The 23,300-nt window shown below is 63.4% G+C and overlaps 1 protein-coding gene across 1 annotated transcript in view; it reads left to right on the top strand.

The window, feature by feature from the left end:
- The window catches only part of LOC119092524 (patj homolog), a gene marked incomplete in the record, with an annotated part of 49,911 nt that extends 27,472 nt beyond the window's left edge, over positions 1-22,439 (top strand). Inside the window, 17 exon segments of the mRNA XM_037215484.1 lie at positions 9,094-9,200; positions 10,783-10,883; positions 11,157-11,291; positions 12,584-12,658; positions 13,338-13,427; positions 13,724-13,810; positions 14,177-14,200; positions 14,234-14,299; positions 14,675-14,911; positions 16,129-16,197; positions 16,652-16,780; positions 17,147-17,239; positions 18,534-18,641; positions 18,989-19,162; positions 19,817-19,978; positions 20,348-20,581; positions 20,944-22,439. Coding sequence (XP_037071379.1) covers positions 9,094-9,200; positions 10,783-10,883; positions 11,157-11,291; positions 12,584-12,658; positions 13,338-13,427; positions 13,724-13,810; positions 14,177-14,200; positions 14,234-14,299; positions 14,675-14,911; positions 16,129-16,197; positions 16,652-16,780; positions 17,147-17,239; positions 18,534-18,641; positions 18,989-19,162; positions 19,817-19,978; positions 20,348-20,581; positions 20,944-21,234 — 2,182 coding nt within the window.
- Between the last annotated feature and the right edge of the window lie 861 nt (positions 22,440-23,300).

Genomic DNA, 23,300 nt, shown 5'->3' with positions numbered 1-23,300 from the left:
CGCGTGGGCTAACCGGCCGGGCCCATTGGAACTGCCCTGTGGGACTGTGCTGACTGAGCCCCTCCCCGACCGTTGCTGTGCTGGCTGAACCCCGCCCCGACTGCTGCTGTGCTGCCTGAGCCTCCGCCCCGACCGCAGCGGCCGCCCGGTTGGCTCGTCGGTGCCGTGGCGCGCGCCCCCAGTGCCGGTCCAAGCTGCCGGCCACCCGCATCGCGCTTCCACCGTCTCCGTGACGCTCCGGAACGTTCCTTGACGCTCCGTGACGCTCCGTGACACCGTGTGATGGTCGTAGGACCGTGACACGAGTCGGGTGAGCCGCTGTGCAGGTGGCCCCGCGCAGCGCCGGCGGGCCTATGGTCCTGGGCTGCGCACTGGCAGGTGAGAGCGGGCGCTGGCCGCTGGCAGTCAGGATCGGTCCGCCGTGTCGGGAGCTGGCCGAGCCAGCGCCGCCCCGCCCATTCCCTAGGACTGCTGCGGACCTGGTGATCCACACTCACACTGCCGCGGCTATTGGCAGCGGAGCTGTGGCGACCTCGGCGACATGCCGCTGGTATGTGCTGATGCGCGCTCTGACCCGGAACAAGGGGCCGCTGTCCTGTGCCACTCCCCCGAAAGCTTTTGGCCTGCGACGACGATGTTGTTATGCTCGTGTTGGCCGTATATGGCGATTGATGAAATCTGAGCTGATGGCGTCGCCGACCGCTCTAAAGAAGGGCGTCACAGTCAGACTTGGTTTGAGCTGATGGTGTTTCCGACCGTTCTAAAAAAGCGCGTCACAGTCAGACTTGGTTTGAGCTGATGGTGTCGCCGACCGCTCTAAAGCAGCGCGTCACAGTCAGACTTGGTCTGAGCTGATGATGTCGCCGACCGCTCTAAAGAAGTGCGTCACAGTCAGACTTGGTTTGAGCTGATGATGTCGCCGACCGTTCTAAAGAAGCGTGTCACAGTCAGACTTGGCGCTAATGTCCCATCTTTGGTTTACAGGTCATCTGCCGTGTGTTTATAGGCAGCAGTCGCACGTATTTTATTTAGTCTTCAGCGGGGTTTCTTTTCACATGGTGAGGTTACACAAGCACAACCCACTAGGAAACGGCCTTCTAAAATGAGAATTACACACATCGTCGATGGGCGCCAAATGATCACTGCAGTTGGCGTGCCCGAAAACCCCGATAAACAGCAACAAACAGTTTGACAATTGTCTGCCAAGAATAACACCGCCGACAGGTGACGCATCCATGGCAAAAGGCCTGTGGAGGTCATCACAGCCATGTGAGCAACCGTCAATGCCTTCACACATCCCGCTGTCGGCCGCCGTCGGCCGTGAGCGGTGAATGCCCCCCCCCCCCCCGCCCCCCGCCGCCGCCGCGCCGGCTGGCGCACCCGGCGCCGTTGTCAGCGGCCGCTCCGCCCACGCCAGAGCCGCGGGGGCGCCGCCTGTCGCCGGCCCGGGCGGCGACGGCGGGCGGATGCCAGCAGCGCCGCGCTGTTGATGGGAGTGCGGTGGGCGCGTGGCCGGCCCCACCTGACTGCGGTCGCAGCGGACCGACCGACCGCGATCGATACCGCACCCCGATAGTAAACCGCCGCCGCCCGCCTGGCCGACCGAACCGTCACCTGTTCACCGACCTCCGGCGGGCAGATCCGGGACGTCCCCGGCCTTACCCAGCGGCCGCCACTCCGGCCGGGATTACTGCCGGGACTGTCGGCTCCACTCCGGCCGGTATGACCGCCGGCCGCGGGCTCCACTCCGGCTGGGATTACTGCTGGGGCTGTCGGCTCCACTCCGGCTGGGATTACTGCTGGGGCTGTCGGGTCCACTCCGGCCGGGATTACTGCTGGGGCTGGCGGCTCCACTCCGGCCGGGATTACTGCCGGGGCTATCGGCTCCGCTCCGGCCGGGATTACTGCCGGGGCTGTCGGCTCCACTCCGGCCGGGATTATTGCCGGGCTGTCGGCTCCACTCCGGCCGGGATCACTGCCGGGGCTGTCGGCTCCACTCCGGCCGGGATTACTGCCGGGGCTGTCGGCTCCACTCCGGCCGGGATTACCGCCGGTCGCCGGCTCCACTCCGTGAGGTCGGTGGACTGTCTGCCGGGCCGGCGGCCGGAGACGTGACCTCGCGCCTGCCATTGAACGTGGCGCGAACGATGAACTTGCCCTGACCAACTGGTGGGGATTTCTCGGAGCTTGCAGGAGGTCGCACGGCCCCTGGTGACTGACCGAGAGTCACAGGATTTGCTTGCGGGTAGTCTGCGGAAGGCTCTGCAGTTGCTTTGCGGCATGTTTTCTGCCGGTTAGGTAAAGATCGCGCGATCGTCCTCTATCTGAGTGCCGTCCGAAATCCCAGCTGCCATGCTCTCAGACCGCCGTCATCTTTGGCTGGGTGACACTGGAAGCTGGTCTTCATCTGAGCCGTCATGATGGCGCAGGAACCGACCGCCCGTCGCATTAGACACAGCGTATCTTGGATGCGGCGGCGTACACTTGCGTCAGCGGGCAGCGCGGCGTTTTGTCTGCTTTGAGGCAACTGAACTGCCTGCTCGCTGCCGGCTCTGACCTGGCGCCGCCGCCTCACCGCGCCGCCGTACCTCTGCACTTCCCCCAGCGACGACGCGGGTCGGCACAAGTCGGCACGCTGCACCACCGGTGCGGCGCCCCTCTGGCCGGTGTTTACAGCGCGACTGTTGCCGGAGAGCGAGCCCGATCGCCTCTGTGTGGGCGGCGTCCGGCGGGATCTGGAAGCGGCGGGCGCAGGGACACCAGTAGGTCGGAACTCTCAGGCATCGGGCGCGGCGGGGCTCGTCATAACCCCGGCTCGTTAGAATCCCGGCTCGGCAGGGCTCGCCAGGACGCCGGCTTGGAGGGGCTCGTCAGAATCCCGGTTCGGCAGGGCTCGTCAGGACGCCGGCTTGGAGGGGCTTGTCAGAATCCCGGTTCGGCAGGACTCGTCAGAATCCCGACTCGGCAGGGCTCGTCAGAATCCCGGTTCGGCAGGGCTCGTCAGAATCCCGGCTCGGCAGGACTCGTCAGAATCCCGGCTCGACAGGGCTCGTCAGAATCCCGGTTCGACAGGGCTCGTCAGAATCCCGGTTCGGCAGGGCTCGTCAGAATCCCGGTTCGGCAGGGCTCGTCAGAATCCCGGTTCGGCAGGGCTCGTCAGAATCCCGGTTCGGCAGGGCTCGTCAGAACCCCGGTTCGGCAGGGCTCGTCAGAATCCCGGCTCGGCAGGGCTCGTCATAATCCCGGTTCGGAGGTTCTCGCCAGGACGCCGGCTCGGAGGGGCTCGTCAGGGTTCCGGATTCGTCAAGCCCTGGCGCCGGCGGCCCCTGTCATTCGGCCCCTGCCGACGGGCAGGAGCGCCACTCCCTGCTGTTGTTGGCCTTTCGGTGCAGTATGGAGGCCGCGGAATGTGGGGTGTTTGACCACAGAGCAGGCGCTGCACTCGGCGACTGGTGATGGTGCAGAGGTGGAGGACGCGGTGGCAGCCGCCCTTCGTGATAGGCTGTGCCGGAGCACACCTGGCCGGCCGGCGGCTGTGGCGGCGGGCTCCAGGGCCACGGAAAGCTGGGAGTCTGAGCGTGTATGGCGGCCCGAAATCAGCAGCACACCAGGCCTCCGGCGGCTGTGGCGGTGGGCGGGAATCTGGGAGTTTGAGCGTGTATGGCGGCCCGAGATCAGCAGCACGCCAGGCCTGCCGGCGGCTGAAGCGGTGGGCGGGAAGCTGGGAGTTTGAGCGTGTATGGCGGCCGGAGATCAGCAGCACACCAGGCCTGCCGGCGGCTGTGGCGGCGGACGGGGAAGCTGCTTCACACCGAATACCATACCGGCACACAACACACACCGGATGCCATGCCGGCACACAACACACATCGGATACCATACCGGCACACAACACACACCGGATACCATACCGTCATACAACACACATCGGATACCATACCGGCGCATAACACACTGGTGCCACTTACAAAGACATCTGCAGCAGTGGGTCGTATAAGAGTCGTATGATAGGCACCGGACGCTCTTACGTGTATGCCATAGCTCCGTTTCATGGCGTGTTTCGCCCGGATAAGTGAGTGTTCGTATGACGTAGTCTTCAGTACGTGTGTTGTGGATGTCATGCTGTGTATAAAATAATGCGAAAATAGTCAGTTTCATTTTAGTGAGTTTGCATGTTCTCTGCGTGGACGTTGAGTGACGTTTTGCGACGTTTAACCGTTGCGGTTGCGTCAGTGTCTTCCTTCTAATACGCCGTAAATGAAAGTAACCATCCAACGACGCACGACACAGCCAAGACCCGACTTTACTCACCTGGGCCCTCGATAACCGTTTGCAACTGTGTGAAGTCCTTCAACATGATACTGAACTTTACGTTGAAAATAACGTGCTTTGGAAATGCGGTCTGTGCCGTGGTGTTGCTCAGGAGGCCCCAGATGTAGCCTGTGAGACGGCGTGCTGGAGACGCCGGTCTGTGCTGCGGCGTTGGTCAGGAGGCCCAGATGTAGCCTGTGAGATGGCGTGCTGGGGACGCCGGTCTGTGCTGCGGTGTTGCTCAGGAGGCCCCAGATATAGCCTGTGAGACGGCGTTCTGGGGACGCCGGTCTGTGCTGCGGTGTTGCTCAGGAGGCCCCAGATGTAGCCTGTGAGACGGCGTGCTGGGGACGCCGGTCTGTGCTGCGGTGTTGCTCAGGAGGCCCCAGATGTAGCCTGTGAGATGGCGTGCTGGGGACGCCGGTCTGTGCTGCGGTGTTGCTCAGGAGGCCCCAGATGTAGCCTGTGAGATGGCGTGCTGGGGACCCTGTGCCCGCCCGCTCCTTCAGCGCTGGTGCGTCGCTGTTCCAAACACCGCCGGGACGACGTAAGCAGCGCCCGTGCGGTGTTGACAGCTGGCGGGCCGGGACGCAGCGCCGGCTTCCGCCCGGTGGAGAGGCGAGCCAGCCGTCTGCCGTCCCGCCGGCGTCGGACGCCACTCTGGTGAAGGCCTCCTGTCGTTCTCTGCCGCTCTGGTGGCGGCCTCCTGTCGTTCTCTGCCGCTCTGGTGGCGGCCTCCTGTCGTTCTCTGCCGCTCTGGTGACGGCCGCCTGCCGCTCTGCCGCTTTGGTGAAGGCCTCCTGTCGTTCTCTGCCGCTCTGGTGGCGGCCTCCTGTCGTTCTCTGCCGCTCTGGTGACGGCCGCCTGCCGCTCTGCCGCTTTGGTGAAGGCCTCCTGTCGTTCTCTGCCGCTCTGGTGGCGGCCTCCTGTCGTTCTCTGCCGCTCTGGTGACGGCCGCCTGCCGCTCTCCGCCGGACCACAGTCATTGATGACGTTATAACTGTGCGGAACACAGACGCGGCCCTGTGCCCCAACCCGGGGTGTGATGCCGTGTGGGGTGGCGGTGGAGTGGCTGCCGGTCGGGCGCCGCTCGATGGTCGTTCTCGCCGCGGCTCTAGCCGGACCAGGGCCAGGCTCTCGCCGCGGCTCAGAGGCTAATGGCCGCCGTAAATCACTCGGCCCAATATACAACAGTGTTGGGCTTGGCCCCGGCGGCCAGGTCCGGGCAGACGGTCAGCCCCAGGTCAACGCACCGGCTTAACACCGGTCAAAAAGGCACAACACTGCACACATTGAACTGGGGTCTGCCGTCAAAAGGTAACAGGTCGGTATTCTATTTTGTTTCGCTTTGTTCGCGGCGTGCCAAAGTGTGTTTGGGTGGGTACGGATGTGGTCATGTATAATGCGGATAGAAACACGGGTTAGAGGACATCTGGCGCCTAACTCAACCTTTGTGCTGCTGTTGTAGTTTTCGCCCCCCAGCTCATTATACGGCAGGCAGACACGCACGCTATTCGTGTCTGTATGAATAACGATCTCTGTTGCTGCTTTGAGACGTATCCCGCAGCGCCAGAAGTTGGAAAATAGTTTTTTACGGTAGTTTCTACGTTTCTTCATTCTCCCTAGGCTTCGAGCAGTTGCATGAATTGCCCTAGGATTTATGCGTGACCTGGTTCTAGTTCGGCACCAAAACGTTGACATCAACTTCCGGCTGTAGTGCGATGTGTACCACTGGTGTGCTTATGCATCGAAACATACTAAGGAGCTGTATGGCAAGTGGGCACATCGCCGCCATCCGTATGTTGGTATCATTAACAAACTGCCAGGTAATATGCGTGAGAGACCAAGACGCTGAAGACATTGGCTTTCGCCCCACGCGCGCAGCATGTCTTCCTTTGTGATGACTGAATCCAGTCACCTCGCCGGTAACCTTTCCCTCCGGCCTTTTCTGCTGTAAAGGCCCCGAGTCCAGTGCGATGACTGAATCCAGTCACCTCGCCAGTAACCTTTCCCTCCGACCTACTCTGTTGTAAAGGCCCCGAGTCCAGTGCGGTGACAGAATCCAGTCATCTCGCCAGTAACCTTTCCCTCCGACCTACTCTGCTGTAAAGGCCCCGAGTCCAGTGTGGTGACTGAATCCAGTCATGTCGCCAGTAATCTTTCCCTCCGACCTAATCTGCTGTAAAGGCCCCGAGTCCAGTGTGGTAACTGAATCCAGTCACCTCGCCAGTAACCTTTCCCTCCGACCTACTCTGTTGTAAAGGCCCCGAGTCCAGTGCGGTGGCAGAATCCAGTCACCTCGCCAGTAACCTTTCCCTCCGACCTACTCTGTTGTAAAGGCCCCGAGTCCAGTGCGGTGACAGAATCCAGTCACCTCGCCAGTAACCTTTCCCTCCGACCTACTCTGTTGTAAAGGCCCCGAGTCCAGTGCGGTGACAGAATCCAGTCACCTCGCCAGTAACCTTTCCCTCCGACCTACTCTGTTGTAAAGGCCCCGAGTCCAGTGCGGTGACAGAATCCAGTCACCTCGCCAGTAACCTTTCCCTCCGGCCTACTCTGTTGTAAAGGCCCCGAGTCCATTGCGGTGACAGAATCCAGTCACCTCGCCAGTAACCTTTCCCTCCGACCTACTCTGTTGTAAAGGCCCCGAGTCCATTGCGGTGACAGAATCCAGTCACCTCGCCAGTAACCTTTCCCTCCGACCTAGTCTGCTGTAAAGGCCCCGAGTCCAGTGTGGTAACTGAATCCAGTCACCTCGCCAGTAATCTTTCCCTCCGACCTACTCTGTTGTAAAGGCCCCGAGTCCAGTGCGGTGACAGAATCCAGTCACCTCGCCAGTAACCTTTCCCTCCGACCTAGTCTGTTGTAAAGGCCCCGAGTCCAGTGTGGTAACTGAATCCAGTCACCTCGCCAGTAACCTTTCCCTTCGACCTAGTCTGCTGTAAAGGCCCCGAGTCCAGTGTGGTAACTGAATCCAGTCACCTCGCCAGTAACCTTTCCCTCCGACCTAGTCTGCTATAAAGGCCCCGAGTCCAGTGCGGTGACAGAATCCAGTCACCTCGCCAGTAACCTTTCCCTTCGACCTAGTCTGCTGCAAAGGCCCCGAGGACTCAGTAATAGCTCAAGAACCCCCGGCGAGCCACAGCAGGTTTGATGTTTCCGCGAACTGCGACCCCGGCTGGCAGCCCACAAAGGCTCTGACCAATTCCATCCCCTCAGTGGCGACCCGAGGGCCCGCCTGGTTTGCTGCAAGCCCCATTAATCCGCGTTAGAGTGACAGTTTCGCGCGCGTCACTGTCTGGCCCCAGCTCACGTGAGCCAATGCGCCGAAAGTGGTGCAAGGCCGGCACGTGCTGACGTCGCCCAGCGGCCGCCGACGGGTGCGTGGCGAGCGAGGGATGTGCCGGCTGTCGCCTCCCGCACGCTGGAGACTGGGACCCGTGAGGCTGGCTGTCCCGCCGCCTCCGCTGTCGGCAGGGACGGCCAGCTGAGGGAGGGTGACCAGATCCTGTCCCCCTCCCCTCTCCGTGAGGCTGACTGCCCCGCCGCCTCCGCTGTCGGCAGGGACGGCCAGCTGAGGGAGGGTGACCAGATCCTGTCCCCCTCCCCTCTCCGTGAGGCTGACTGCCCCGCCGCCTCCGCTGTCGGCAGGGACGGCCAGCTGAGGGAGGGTGACCAGATCCTGTCCCCCTCCCCTCTCCGTGAGGCTGACTGCCCCGCCGCCTCCGCTGTCGGCAGGGACGGCCAGCTGAGGGAGGGTGACCAGATCCTGTCCCCCTCCCCTCTCCGTGAGGCTGACTGCCCCGCCGCCTCCGCTGTCGGCAGGGACGGCCAGCTGAGGGAGGGTGACCAGATCCTGTCCCCCTCCCCTCTCCGTGAGGCTGACTGCCCCGCCGCCTCCGCTGTCGGCAGGGACGGCCGGCTGAGGGAGGGTGACCAGATCCTGTCCCCCTCCCCTCCCCGTGAGGCTGACTGCCCCGCCGCCTCCGCTGTCGGCAGGGACGGCCGGCTGAGGGAGGGTGACCAGATCCTGTCCCCCTCCCCTCTCCGTGAGGCTGACTGCCCCGCCGCCTCCGCTGTCGGCAGGGACGGCCGGCTGAGGGAGGGTGACCAGATCCTGTCCCCCTCCCCTCCCCGTGAGGCTGACTGCCCCGCCGCCTCCGCTGTCGGCAGGGACGGCCAGCTGAGGGAGTGTGACCAGATCCTGTCCCCCTCCCCTCTCCGTGAGACTGACTGCCCCGCCGCCTCCGCTGTCGGCAGGGACGGCCAGCTGAGGGAGTGTGACCAGATCCTGTCCCCCTCCCCTCTCCGTGAGGCTGACTGCCCCGCCGCCTCCGCTGTCGGCAGGGACGGCCGGCTGAGGGAGGGTGACCAGATCCTGTCCCCCTCCCCTCTCCGTGAGGCTGACTGCCCCGCCGCCTCCGCTGTCGGCAGGGACGGCCGGCTGAGGGAGGGTGACCAGATCCTGTCCCCCTCCCCTCCCCGTGAGGCTGACTGCCCCGCCGCCTCCGCTGTCGGCAGGGACGGCCGGCTGAGGGAGGGTGACCAGATCCTGTCCCCCTCCCCTCCCCGTGAGGCTGACTGCCCCGCCGCCTCCGCTGTCGACAGGGACGGCCGGCTGAGGGAGGGTGACCAGATCCTGTCCCCCTCCCCTCTCCGTGAGACTGACTGCCCCGCCGCCTCCGCTGTCGGCAGGGACAGCCGGCTGAGGGAGGGTGACCAGATCCTGTCCCCCTCCCCTCTCCGTGAGGCTGACTGCCCCGCCGCCTCCGCTGTCGGCAGGGACGGCCGGCTGAGGGAGGGTGACCAGATCCTGGCCATTGATGGCCAGCCGCTGGATGCCAACGTCTCGCACCCGCAGGCCATCAGCATCTTGCAGCAGGCCAGAGGTACGTCCCGGGGAGGTAGGGGTCCTGTCGGCAGGGCGTCAGTATCCCACAGCAAGCCAGGGCGGAAGTTCCGGACGTGTGTGTGTGTGGCGGGGGGGGGGGGGATGCTCCCCTGCCCTATTGAGAGCATCTCGTGGTCAGACCGTTTGTGTGTATTGCGCGGGCTCGGAATAGTCACGCACAGGTGGAGGAGCTCTTAATTGGTTCCTGCTTGAATTTTTGTTTACCTGTATCCTTTTGCCACACTGGCCATACATCCATATACGAAAATACATATTAAAGCTCCCTGCTGTGCACACAGACACACTCACATTTATGTCCCCCGGAGGAGAAAACAAAAACGGTGTTGTGTACTTATATCTTGGGCCCTGACGGCGAGAGCCAATCTCGCCCGGTATTTCTTTTAAGGTCCACTGGCGGTGTCTGACGAATTCTGTGTCTAAATTCCGTGCGTTGCTCGATGTAGCCGGCATCGATCTTCCCGGAGGAAAACACACGCCGTGCGCAATTTTCTCGAGATCGCCCACTGGTCGGGAAGGCAGTATGCGGCGATGCTCATTGATTTAGCCGTCGTTCACACAATTCTCGTGTTACACTGATGCGAAACCGGTGTCAACGCCGCACATGGTCACCCCGACACATGGTCACCCCGACACATGGTCACTCCGAGACATGATCGCCCCGACATACGGTCACGCCGACGCATGGTCACCGCGACACATGGGCACACCGACACATGGTCACCCCGACACATGGGCACCACGACATATGGTCACGCCGACACATTGTCGCGCCGACACATGGGCACACCGACACATGGTCACCCCGACACAGGGGCACCACGACATATGGTCACGCCGACACATTGTCATGCCGACACATGGGCACACCGAAATATGGTCACCTCGACATATGGTTACTCCGGGACATGATTACCCCGACATATGGTCACCCCGACACATGTCCACCCCGACACATATTCACCCCGACGCCAAGCTGCCAGTTGGTGTGCCCATCCGGGTCAGAGTCGGGCCGTCAGAAGCGTGATGTGTCGGCGCGCCTGTGCCATTGGCGTGTCTCCCGGCGACCTGGAGAGCCTGTGTTCGATTGGCGAAGGCCAGACGGCCGTGCTTCGACCGCCGCCCCGCCGACACCCCTGTCGTCCCGCCCGGAAGAGCCCCGCCCCACCGACAGCCCTGTCGTCCCGCCTGGTAGACCCCCGTCCCGCCGACAGTCCTGTCGTCCCGCCTGGTAGAGCCCCGTCCCACCGACAGCCCTGTCGTCCCGCCTGGTAGAGTCCCGTCCCACGGACAGCCCTGTCGTCCCGCCTGGTAGAGCCCCGCCCCACCGACAGCCCTGTCGTCCCGCCTGGTAGAGTCCCGTCCCACCGACAGCCCTGTCGTCCCGCCTGGTAGAGTCCCGTCCCACCGACAGCCCTGTCGTCCCGCCTGGTAGAGCCCCTTTCCGCCGACACCCCTGTGGTCCCACTCGTTGAGCCCCGCCCCGCCGACACCCCTGTCGTCCCGCTCGTTAGAGCCCCGCCCCGCGCCGCTGACGACCCCGTGTGTGTACGCGGCCGCAGGGCTGGTGAACCTGGTGGTGGCGCGGGCGCCGGAGGAGAGCCTCGACACGAGCCCACCGGCAGTGCGGCGCACCGACAGCCCTCACCAACAGGAGATGGTGGTACGTACAGGCGGCCCGAGCGCCCCCCTCCCTCGCACCGGCAGGCGCCGTGGTGCGGACGAGTTCCATCGCCGTCGCTGGCCACCGGCGCACCGAACGCCAGCAGAAGCTAGCTGCTCTTGCGCTTTCCGAATGTTGCCTGCTGTGGAATGGTAGCGTTCTGGGCTGATGTGATATTTCGGTGTTTACGTTGCGGCGCGTTGCTCTGCTCTAGTTGGTGCGCAGCTCTTCGCCACCGACTGTCAGTTGACATTGACCCCGTCGCCCCGCCAGCTGAACACGGAGTGGGCCCAGGTGGAGGTTATCGACCTGGTCAACGACGGCACCGGCCTTGGCTTCGGCATCATCGGCGGCAGGAGCACCGGTGTCGTGGTCAAGACGATCCTGCCCAGTGGCGTGGCCGATAGGGTAAGCTGGCGGGCCCGCGGCACTGCGCCTGTGATCGCGGGACCGCAGCACTGCGCCTGTGATCACGGGACCGCAGCACTGCGCCTGTGATCACGGGACCGCAGCACTGCGCCTGTGATCACGGGACCGCAGCACTGCGCCTGTGATCGCGGGACCGCAGCACTGCGCCTGTGATCACGGGACCGCAGCACTGCGCCTGTGATCGCGGGCCCACAGCACTGCGCCTGTGATCGCGGGACCGCAGCACTGCGCCTGTGATCACGGGACCGCAGCACTGCGCCTGTGATCACGGACCCTCAGCACTGCGCCTGTGATCACGGGACCGCAGCACTGCGCCTGTGATCACGGGACCGCAGCACTGCGCCTGTGATCACGGACCCTCAGCACTGCGCCTGTGATCACGGACCCGCAGCACTGCGCCTGTGATCACGGGACCGCAGCCCTGCGCCTGTGATCACGGGACCGCAGCACTGCGCCTGTGATCGCGGGCCCACAGCACTGCGCCTGTGATCGCGGGCCCGCAGATACGGCGTCAGCCGGGCTAGCGCCCATCACTTGTCCGCTAGACGCGTCAGCACGCGCGAGAGTTTTGATAATCTGCCGAGACGCCCGCCTGCCGGTAATCACTCTGCGGCGTCGTGCTGTCGCGGGACCACTGCTGACTTCCTAGCGGCCCGTCTACGATCTGTCAGTGCTTTTTGGTGGGCAGAATCCTCGACACGCTGCTAACCTTCGGGTGTCATGGGGCTGACCCGCTGCTAATCTGACCTGACCCTGCTCCGCCGCCGATCCGATCTGACCCGGACCCCGATCCACCGCTGATCCGATCTTACCCCGATCCACCGCTGATCCGATGTGACCCCGATCCACCGTTGATCCGATGTGACCCCGATTCACCGCCAATTCTATCTGACTCCAATCCACCGCTGATCCAGTCTGACGCCGATCCACCGCTTATGCGATCTGACCATGATCTGAAACTGATCCAATCTGACCCCGATCCACCGTTGACCTGAATTGACGGTGATCCACTGGTGACTCGATATAAGCTTGATCCCCCGCTGATCTGATCTGACTGATCCGTCGCTGATCTGATCTGGCTGATCCGTTGCTGATCTGATTTGACCCTTATCCGCCGCTGACCTGTCTCCCGGCCGGGTCCAGGCGATCTTGCCTGCTGTCTGCAGGGGATATCGGCTGCCGTTCCGATGGCTGTCAATTGTCTGTACGCTGACCCCCATGCTGAGACCCCATGCTGACCACGTGCTGACTTCGCTTCCGTTTGCCGCCAGGATGGCCGGCTGCAGAGCGGGGACCACATCCTGCAGATCGGAGAGCACAATCTGCGTGGCATGGAGTCGGTCCAGGTCAGGGCCAGACAGCGGCTCGGGCAGATCGTACACGAGCCGGGGATCAGGACCAGACAGCGGCCCGGCCGCTCCGGGCAGATCGTACACGAGCTGGGGGTCAGGGTCAGACAGCGGCCCGGCCGCTCCGGGCAGATCGTACACGGGCTGGGGGTCAGGACCAGACAGCGGCCCGGCCGCTCCGGGCAGATCGTACACGGGCTGGGGTCAGGGCCAGACAGCGGCCCGGCCGCTCCGGGCAGATCGTACACGGGCTGGGGGTCAGGGCCAGACAGCGGCCCGGCCGCTCCGGGTAGATCGTACACGAGCTGGGGGTCAGGGTCAGACAGCGGTCCGGCTGCTCCGGGCAGGTCGTACGCAGGCTGGGCACGTCCGCTATAAACTGACTGACGTTTGTGTTGACACGCTCTTTGGATAGTATGACGCAACTGCTTGATTCCGAGTACTCACAAAAATAAGAACACTTTTTAAGAACGCATTTTGGGAATCCTGCGCAACTGATTCGTTTCCACAGTTATCAAGCAGTCGTGGATCACGAACCCGCCTCTGACTTCCGCCACTCTATCCCAGTAGCATCCTATCTCAATTAGACATCGCCGGTGTGTAACCGTTCTTGCTGTATTTGTCTGGCCGTTCCGCGGCGACCGCGCACACTGACAGTTGATGGTGTTGCCGACAGGTGGCGCAGGTGTTGCGCACCGCCGGCACGCAGGTGCGCCTGATCGTGGCCCGCTCGGTGGAGACGAGCAGCCCTGAGTTCCAGGTGGCCGTGAGTATGGCGTCGCTACTGTCATGCGCTTGCACTGGCCGGCGCCACGTCTGGGCATTGGCTGACTTGGCTGGGGTTGGCTCGTTTGCTACCTGCTTTTATCTACATAGCACATAATGGCCTGTCATTAATCCGAGCTGTTCGCGGTAAGTCACGGTTATTCTTGGCCAGGAACATGACCTGAAATTCATTGTTCAGGGGTTGCAAATGGCATGCTCGAGACACCTGTGCCTATTGAACATTGCACAGCATTCAGGGTGCCCTATATACCTCAGTCAGTGGCCTTTTGCCGGCAGAACTCGCTAATCACGCGGGCACCAATTCTACCGACGCGGCTTCTGGCCGACCCTGACGAACTGGACCACCAGCTGCACCTGCTGCAGGTAACAGCAGCCACGCGAACAGTCCACAAACCATCCCGCAAGAACTAAGTTATGACACCGTATTGGACAGTTGGCCGTTTGACTTGCGCAAAGCTCAAGGCGTAATGCGACAGTAAACATTGTCGTATTCACACTGGCTCCGATTTCTGTACTGGATCATCTTAAAGTCAGCTTACTCACGCCTGACAGAGTGCTCATCTGCGTCACTATCCATAACCTTGCATACTCATGTTGCACACTCGTCCAATCGCAGAACCACCTTGCTGCAAGGAACGCTTGCAGATTAGTGATAAGCACAGCCATCCTGCTCGTGCTGAGCCTAGCGCTGTGTGGCGCGTGCCTGACGGCGGCACGGCGTGCGGACAGGCGGGCTTGCCTGAGCCGCTGCCGGCTGACCTGGCGGCGGAGCAGGCCGGCCTGGTGAACGGCCTGCTGCTGCCGGACTGCGCCGACGGGGTGGTGCCGCGCGGCCTCGGTTCGCCCGGCCAGGTGAGAGGCCGCCCGCTGGGCTGGACCGGCAGCTCACAGGTGGCAGACGGATGGTCTCAGAGCTCGGGACTTGACAAAGGTGGGATGGATTCCGCTGTAGTCACGGTTTCACTGGTTTCACTTATTTGGACCCCCATAATGAATGAACGGCACCGCGCAGGTTGCCGTCATGCTGATGTTTTCTACTTGTGCGTTACTTTTGTATTGGGTATGACTCAACGCACTCGCGAGCTCTGCCGTTGGTACCTCAGTGGCTCGGCCCGGGCGGCTGGCGCAGCGCCGGCCGTCCCGTCACGTCCCTGTCGTCCACATCGTCCACGTGCCGTCACACGGAGCAGCAGACACCCCGTGAGCAGCACACGGCCTGTGTCGCAGCTGAGTCCGTCCGGCTCGCTGGGCGGTCCGGCCCGCTCGCCGTCGCCGCTCCGTCTGCTGGCCGACACGGAGACGTGCGAAGTGGAGCTGGTGAAGGACGCCGCCGGCCTGGGCGTCACCATCGCCGGCTACGTCTGCGAACGCGAGGAGCTGAGCGGCATCTTCATCAAGTCGGTGAACCCGGGCAGCGCGGCGGACCTCAGCGGCCGCATCGCCGTCAACGACCAGATCATCGAGGTGGGCACCCGGCGGCCGCTGCCACCACCACCTGGACTTTCCTCAAGATACAGGGACTGGCGGATCGAAGGGAACGTTGCAGTGTTGACGGGTTGGTTTGGGGCCGAGAAAGTGGAGCTCTGTAGACCAGAAAGTTTTAATATAGGTCGCATTGAGTTGAATTCACCAAAGGTGTCCTCAGATGGTTTTCCTGCCGAGCTTGTTGAAAATTCAAAGCATCGTGACATTTGCCACTTGACCGTGACATCGATGTCAATTTCTGTGTAAATAACGTTCTTGAAGTAACCACGGAGCTGGATATTGCGGCTGCTACCGTTAGTTGCCTAATGCTTTTGCATGCTAACGAATTAGTGCGAAGAGAAACATCCATTTACATTTTCGTCTATGCATAGCATCCATCCGTATCAACACCGAGTGGTTTCCCAATGTAACGCCATGCTTTCCATCTTAAACAATCGTTTCGGATGTCTCTTCCAAGCTACTGACTGTGACTGCCCCCATGCACCACGCTCCTGCCCTACCCCCCCCCCCCCCCTCCCCCGCCCCCGCCAGCGCACACGACGACGCGGTGGCCGAAGCGCCCCACCGATCGTCGCCTGAATTATGGACGGTGTGCGGACGGCGGCGAGCCGGCCCGCCGTCAGCGGTACATCGCGTGGCGGGTCACCGGACGGCGGCGAGCCGGCCCGCCGTCAGTGGTACATCGCGTAGCGGGTCACCGGACGGCGGCGAGCCGGCCCGCCGTCAGCGGTACATCGCGTGGCGGGTCACCGGACGGCGGCGAGCCGGCCCGCCGTCAGCGGTACATCGCGTGGCGGGTCACCGGACGGCGGCGAGCCGGCCCGCCGTCAGCGGTACATCGCGTGGCGGGTCACCGGACGGCGGCGAGCCGGCCCGCCGTCAGCGATACATCGCGTGGCGGGCTACCGGACGGCGCGCGCGGCCCGACCCCACCGCCGGCGGCTGGCCGGTCGCACCACTGGGCCGAGCCTGACACGGGCACCGGTTCAGGGCGAAGCGCCGCTCTGCCGGCGTTCATGACTGATGTGCCGCTGCGTAATGGCGCGCAGGAGTCGGCGGCCCGTTATTACTGGGTCCGACCGCGGCAGATACGACCGGCCGTCACGAGGCATGGCTCGCTTTCGTGGTCGGCTGTTGGAGCTTCCTGGAATGGAGTGCTGCGTGCCGTGACATTCAGCGAATGATGCCTCTTTCAGGTGGATAACGTGCCGCTGAAGGGATATACGAATCACGAGGCCGTGGAGCTTCTGAAAAACACTGCACAGGTGAGAGGCAGATAAATGTGCGCAACGTCCCCACCTGAGGCAGGAACCGAGGGAATCTGAGGACGCATTTTGAGAAACGCCGTGTCAAGTCACTTAATAAGAAGTAGTCGCGGAGGCACTGAGTCAATAGTCAGTCAACCACGGAGAATTTGCCATACCGCATTCCATTTTTAGTTCAGTTGTGCAAATAGTACACTACAGGGATACATTTTCAAGCGGCTCGCCAGCACCCGGGAAAACTGACGGGGTCGAGGGGACCCCGGGGCCATCGGGTCATCGGGGCTCGGCCGGCTGGGCACGCTGTGGGAACGACCGCCCTGCGCACGGCCTGTGGGCACTGGGTCCAGCGCTGCGCGTGTCCGCGTGTGGGCGTGCCCTCGTGTGTGCACGTGCACGCGTGACTGACGAGTGGGTGGTGCCGCGCTGACCAGCCGCTGCGCCCGGCCGCCGCCAGGTGGTGCGGCTGAAGCTGGCGCGCTACGTCAGCGGCCCCAAGTACGACCAGCTAAAGCAGGCCATCGCCAGGACGGAGACGAGCACGGCGAGCGAGCTGGCCGGCCGCGGCGCGGCGCGCGGACAGCAGGTGGGCCGCCGCCAAGCCGCCCGGCTGGTGCAGGGTTGCTGTTACCGGCAGTGGGGGTCGCCGGAGATGGGCAGCCGCTGGTGCACAGTGCAGAATAGACGGGTTGTGCTCGGCCCATTATCGTGTTTTTGCTCTCGTTCAGCTCTCACGCAGGCTGGAGGGTCTTGTTTGGTAGGGATATGATACCAGGGTCCTGTCTGCTGTCTCGTTTGCGGCTGTTGGACCAGACGTCAGTTGTTTGGTCTTATCTGTATTTACTTGCCAACGGACGGGGTATGGGTCGCGGCTGTGTCGTGGAGCTGGTGACCAGTACCGCGGCTGTGTCCGGGTCTGCCTGGTGTAACGGCCGTGGTCTGTGTGCCGCAGTCCTGGTCTCCGTCCGGCGCGGACGGCTCGGCGGCGGAGGCCAGCGCCGGGGGCTCGGGTGACGCGACCCACTGGCAGGCCGGCGACGGCCAGGTGAGGCCGGGAGCACCGCGCCGCCGGTCAGACGGACGGACCGCGCCGCCGGTCAGACGGGCGGACCGCGCCGCCGGTCAGACGGGTGGACCGCGCCGCCGGTCAGACGGACGGACCGCGCCGCCGGTCAGACGGGCGGACCGCGCCGCCGGTCAGACGGGCGGACCGCGCCGCCGGTCAGACGGGCGGACCGCGCCGCCGGTCAGACGGGCGGACCGCGCCGCCGGTCAGACGGACGGACCGCGCCGCCGGTCAGACGGGCGGACCGCGCCGCCGGTCAGACGGGCGGACCGCGCCGCCGGTCAGAAGGACGGACCGCGCCGCCGGACACAGCAGACACACAGCCCAGGCGGCCAGACGGCCGTCCCTTGATGGCGCTCCGGTCAGGCAGCACGCGCGCTCTCATTGAGATGGCTGGACCGTAGGCAAAGTCCCTCGCCGTCTGGACAGCGCCGCTGCTGATCAGCCACTTTTGTGGGGCGCGTGACAAGCGTGGGCAGCGCGGTCGGCCCGGGCACGGGTATTGATGCGCTCTTGGCTCGGCACCTGACTTTGGGGTGTTATGAGGTCTGCTGCGCTGCGGCAGTGAGTCATGTGGTCTCCTCCCCGAGGAGTGGGCTATGTTTGACCTCCAGCCTTTCGCGGCGCTGGGTCTGCCAGCCTCCCAGCAGGGTTTGGCCGTGGGCCTCTGGGTCACGTGATATGTGGCCGTGCAATTTGGCTACTCGCCCAGCTGGATTTATTTTATATGATCGTTTTTGTTAAGCGGTATTCTTGAAAAAGGAGTGCAATTTATAACTAAAACGAAAAATTGTGACTTGGAGCGCCCGAGGTCATCTCATTCAATGTCACTGTGCGAGGCGTTTGACAAGACGTTTTGTCCAACGTCATGGGTGTAACTCATCTTGTGTATTATTTTCTAGTCGGTTGATGTTCTGCATGCTGGGTGACAGGATATTTTATTTGTGACCGTTTTGGGGGATCAAAGGGAAGCATGTGAAGCTCGAAGGAAACCGAAGTCACAGCAGTCTTGTATGTACTTTGTTACACACACATAATGTTAATAATGACAAATCAGAACCAAGTCTGAATTTCAAACGCGTGATGAGGGGCTACTCATGACTTTGACACAATGACAATATGCGTTGTAGCTGGAGTTTAGAGTTGCTTCGAAAACATCCGATATTAGCTCGTGTTGATTTTCGGTCGGACCGTTGATGTTCACGGGGTGGGGGGAAGGGGGGGGGGGACGGCCAGCGGCATCAGCGTGACTGACGGGGTGGGACTCCGGCAGGCGCCCGCCCAGTCCGGCTCCGAGGGCGCGGGCCCGCTGCCGGCCGACCTGGAGCAGGCCATCTGTCGGCGCTGGACCGACTTCCTCGGAGACGGCTACGACATTGTGGTGAGACGTCTGGCGACGGGCCCGCGCCCACACCGGCAGCGGATCGCCATTGTTTGTACGAGAGGCCCACCTGCACCAGTGCCATGGGATTGGACGCTTCGCTGCTAAAGCGCTGGCGTTCGCGCGGGTGTCGTGTGTCATGTGCTATTGGTATTCAGTGTTTTCGTGAGAGCCGGATGGAGTGACTGCAGGTTGGTTGCTATGCTGCTGTAGCTGCTGCTGTGCGTTATGGGAGCCGGTTGGTCGTGTGATCGGTCCATCGGCCCCCTTGTGTGATCGGTCCGTCGACTCTGGTCGCGGGGTGCCTGTCACCCGTGCTGTGCACCTGACCCGGGCCGCCCCGCCAGGTGGCGCAGATCAGCAAGTTCCAACCGGGCGGCGGCCTGGGCCTCAGCCTGGAGGGCACCGTCGACGTTGAGGACGGGCACGAGGTGCGGCCGCGCCACTACATCCGTTCCATCCTGGCGGACGGGCCGGTGGGCCGCAGCGGCAGGCTCCGCAGCGGCGACGAGCTGCTCGAGGTGGGCGCTGGCGGGATGCACGCCCTGGCCGCGGCGTCACACTGGCCGCGGTAGCGCCTTGGACGCCAGTCGGGGGTGCTCGTTACATAGGCCGCCAGTGGGGATTACATTATACATTTTTACATCCCCATGTTCATAATTCTATACGCATCCACGTCGCGTGTTTTCGGTAAGATATGGGCAACTCATGCCTATTTTATTTGGCTCTGTATGGCTATTGGTAAAACGCCGATCTACGGAGCGTCACCGGCTATTTGTATCCATCATTGACCTGAGCATGGCATGTTGTTAGACTTTCTGTTACGTCGCATACGCGTGCATAGCGCCATCCCAAGAAGAGCGCGGATTGTAGTTGGCTGTGTGAAGCCGGCCCCCGTCTCGGCACCGGCTGCTGCGCTGGTGTCCGCGGTCCCGGTAGGTACCGCCGCTCGGTGTTACTGATGTAGAGGCCAGCACAGGCCGGGAGCTGACGGAAAGCTGCCGTAGAGCTTTGCGGCTTTTTGTGTTGAACATATTGCAAGGGTCCGACCTTTGGTCATGTTTCCTCGATCAGGTCACGCTGTAGACACGTGGTTGCAGGATGAGCATCTCCGCCTAGCCTGTGCCGCCACTCCACCTCGCGCGTGCTGACGAGGCGCGGCGCTATGGCTGCAGGTGAATGGCCGGCCGCTGCTCAGTATGAACCACATCGAGGTGGTGAACGTGCTGAAGGAGCTGCCGACGGACGTGCGGCTGGTGTGCGCACGCAGCTGGGACCCGCCGCCTGCCGAGGCGGACGAGCTGGGACCGACGCCGCTCGGTCGACCGTCGGCCATTGTGAGTGGCGCTGGCAGCAGCGCCGGCTGACGGCGACCACACGTGCCGCGCGCCGCCGGCCAGCCGGGGGGGGGGGGGGGGGGGGCGACCTCGTGACTGGCATAAGTTGGGTCGGACAGGGTAAAGGTGCAACCGGCTTTAGCACGTGGCTGTACTCGTCAAGGGCAGGAGCGGAGCGTGTATCGTCCAGATGGCTGACCTATCATTGCTGGAGTCTACGCTGCGCAGCGGCGGTTGGCGTTGGCTTGCGTGCCAGTTTGTTTCGCGTGACGTCGCGCGGCAGACGTAACGGCCGCGGCGCCGGGCACGGCTGCCATCGTCGGTGAGTCGGGCGGCCGACGCTGACCGACGCTGCCGCTGCCGCTGCAGGGTCGGCTGGCCGGCCTCTCCGAGCTGGGACTGGGCCCAGACCGGCTGCTCAAGGCCAAGTCGGACAGCTCACTGGCCTCCAGCGGCACGTCTGTGACGGACACAAGCCTGTCTCGGCTGCGCTCGCGCAGCATGGAGCCGCTCTCCGGACTGGCCATGTGGTCCAGTCAGCCGCTGGTCGTCACGCTGGAGAAGGGCGAGCGCGGCCTGGGCTTCTCCATTCTTGACTACCAGGTGACGGTGCGGCGCGGGTCGGCCGGCGGCTGCTCGGAGATGCGGCGCCCCGTCCTCTGGCGCTGCTGGTGAGAGGCGAGCGGGTCGGTTGGTTCGGCTTCAGATGGCTGGCTGATGGGCCAGGTAGCGCCGACTTCACTGGCCGTGGCCCAACTGACCGGGCTGGGGTCATGGTCTGGCCTGATCGTGATCAGGCCTCTGTTGCGCCTCCTGCTCGGCCGTCTGACCGCAATGTGACCTGGCCGGAGCCCGGTCTCGCTCGCTGCTGACCGACCGACCGTCCTGCCGCGCTGTCGTGCCAGCGGGGCCGGATCAATCCGAACGAGACTGTGATTCTGACCTAACCTGATCCACTGCCGCAGGACCCGATGAACCCGAACGAGACGGTGATAGTGATCCGGTCGCTGGTGCCGGGCGGCGCCGCCCAGCTGGACGGCCGCCTCATCCCCGGCGACCGGCTCATGTCCGTTAACGACGTGCGGCTGGAGAACGCCTCACTGGACCAGGCGGTGCAGGCGCTGAAGGGCGCGCCGGCCGGGCCCGTGCGTCTGGGCGTGGCCAAGCCGCTGCCGCTGGCCGCCGACGCCGGCAGCAGCCAGGTGAGTGCCGGCACCCAGCTGGGCCGTCACGTGCTCAAGGCGGAGAGCTTCTGAACCAGCCGGCAGCCGCGGCACGGCTCCGGACGACGAGCAGCGGAGGCGGCCGCCGCGCCCGGCCCACGGCGCCCCGTGACCACCAGTCTGCTGTGCTTTAATTTGGGCGTGAATACTGGAGACTAGTCATGCAGATCTTGTCGCTCAAGAAGGATCATTCGAGTGCCTAGTAATCGTAGTGTGAGTATGTTATTTTTAACAGGCTTTGATATTCCGAGCGCTCGGTTTGACTTGTGTGAGGTAGAAGGTCGTTATTGATCGTGTTATTGTTACGGTTGATATGATATTGAGTGTGATTTGCGTGGCCGACTTCTCTGCGGCTTTTCTACCGCGTTTAACCCGCTCAGGTGTGTACAACTAACTGGCGTATGGCTCCGCTCAGCGCCGGAGCCGGCCGGTCGGGTTTGACGATGACCCGGCGCGCATAGTCTGGTCCGGCGTGCCCACCACCGGGCGCGCCGTGTAGAGCATAACCACGGAACTAACCCGGTGTGAGCGTGACCTCCAGCACAGCGGCACCTGCCGACTATCTGGCGAAGGGGCTGGCGACTTTCTCGCACCGTTTTCCACACCGCGGTCACCCCTGAGCACGGGACACCGCGTGTACAGCTACGCGTCTCTTCACGCACCACTGAGCTCACGCACATTCGGTGGCTCGGAGGCCCTTACCACTCTCACTGGCTAGCGAGGTTTGCGGGAACCCGGTCTTAGCCCCCCCCCCCCCCCCCACTGCATGGACAAGCAGACGTGCATACGCCTGAGTGTGAGCATGCGCACGATGGCCTGTCCGGCTTGTCTCCGAGCCGAGCTCTCCGTCCAGGCAGCCCCCTGTCTCCCTGCTGCTGAGGCCTGCTCGCGCCCTTCGCATGGAAGCCTGCGTGTCTGTCTACCCACACCACCCGCTCGCGGCCTTAGATCGCCTGTTTCGACTAGTCATGTACCCGAGCATAACAAACGCGCTAGAGCCGGCGTGCCATTGTTGACTGAGTGGGCCGGTCGGCGGCTGCCTCGCTCCGTTGGGGTTGGCCGGTCGGCCGGCTCGTGGTCTGGCAGGGCGCGCGGAGGCGACCGCCAGTTCTGTGGGCTGCGCTCCTCGTTACCGATGGGCATGTTTCCGTACGCTGTGGTGTGCACGGCGGCCTGGTGCGCGCTGCGCTCCGTGTGATGCGTGTCAGACTTAAATAAACAAACCGAGTTTTAGACGCAACGGGTGACGCGTTTGCGAATCCGAGCCAGTGGTCTTGTGCTGAGAGACGAACGGCTTGTACGTTGACCCCGCGAGTCGTTTGATCTCGCCGCATGGTCCGACACACGAGTCCGCACGGTGAGTGCCGCAGTCAGTGAGCTTGATCTGCACAGCTGAGCAGGAGTGGACAGGGGTGGGGGTCCAGTGGCAGCATCAGCGGGCACTCTCTGGCTGGGCAGGAGTGAACCGGTGGGGGTTCAGTAGCAGCGTCAGCGGGCAGTCTCTGGCTGGGCAGGAGTGGACAGGTGGGGGTTCAGTAACAGCGTCAGCGGGCAGTCTGGCTGGGCAGGAGTGGACAGGTGGGGGTCCACTAGCAGCGTCAGCGGACAGTCTCTGGCTGGGCAGGAGTGGACAGGTGGGGGTTCAGTGGCAGCGTCAGCGGGCAGTCTCTGGCTGGGCAGGAGTGGACAGGTGGGGGTCCACTAGCAGCGTCAGCGAACAGTCTCTGGCTGGGCAGGAGTGGACAGGTGGGGGTTCACTGGCAGCGTCAGCGGGCAGTCTCTGGCTGGGCAGGAGTGGACAGGTGGGGGTCCACTAGCAGCGTCAGCGGGCAGTCTCTGGCTGGACAGGAGTGGACAGGTAGGGGTCCACTAGCAGCGTCAGCGGGCAGTCTCTGGCTGGGCAGGAGTGGACAGGGGTGGGGGTTCAGTGGCAGCATCAGCGGGCACTCTCTGGCTGGGCAGGAGTGGACCGGTGGGGGTTCAGTAGCAGCGTCAGCGGGCAGTCTCTGGCTGGGCAGGAGTGGACAGGCGGGGGTTCAGTAGCAGCGTCAGCGGGCAGTCTGATTCTGCGTCCCGGCGCATCTTATCAGCGCCAGAAC

This window comes from Pollicipes pollicipes, unplaced genomic scaffold, assembly GCF_011947565.3.
Source record: "Pollicipes pollicipes isolate AB1234 unplaced genomic scaffold, Ppol_2.1 Scaffold_3447;HRSCAF=4054_pilon_pilon_pilon, whole genome shotgun sequence".
NCBI lineage: Eukaryota > Metazoa > Arthropoda > Thecostraca > Pollicipedomorpha > Pollicipedidae > Pollicipes > Pollicipes pollicipes.
The sequence above is the reverse complement of the archived record's forward strand: the minus strand, read 5'-3'. Positions and strand labels throughout refer to the sequence as shown.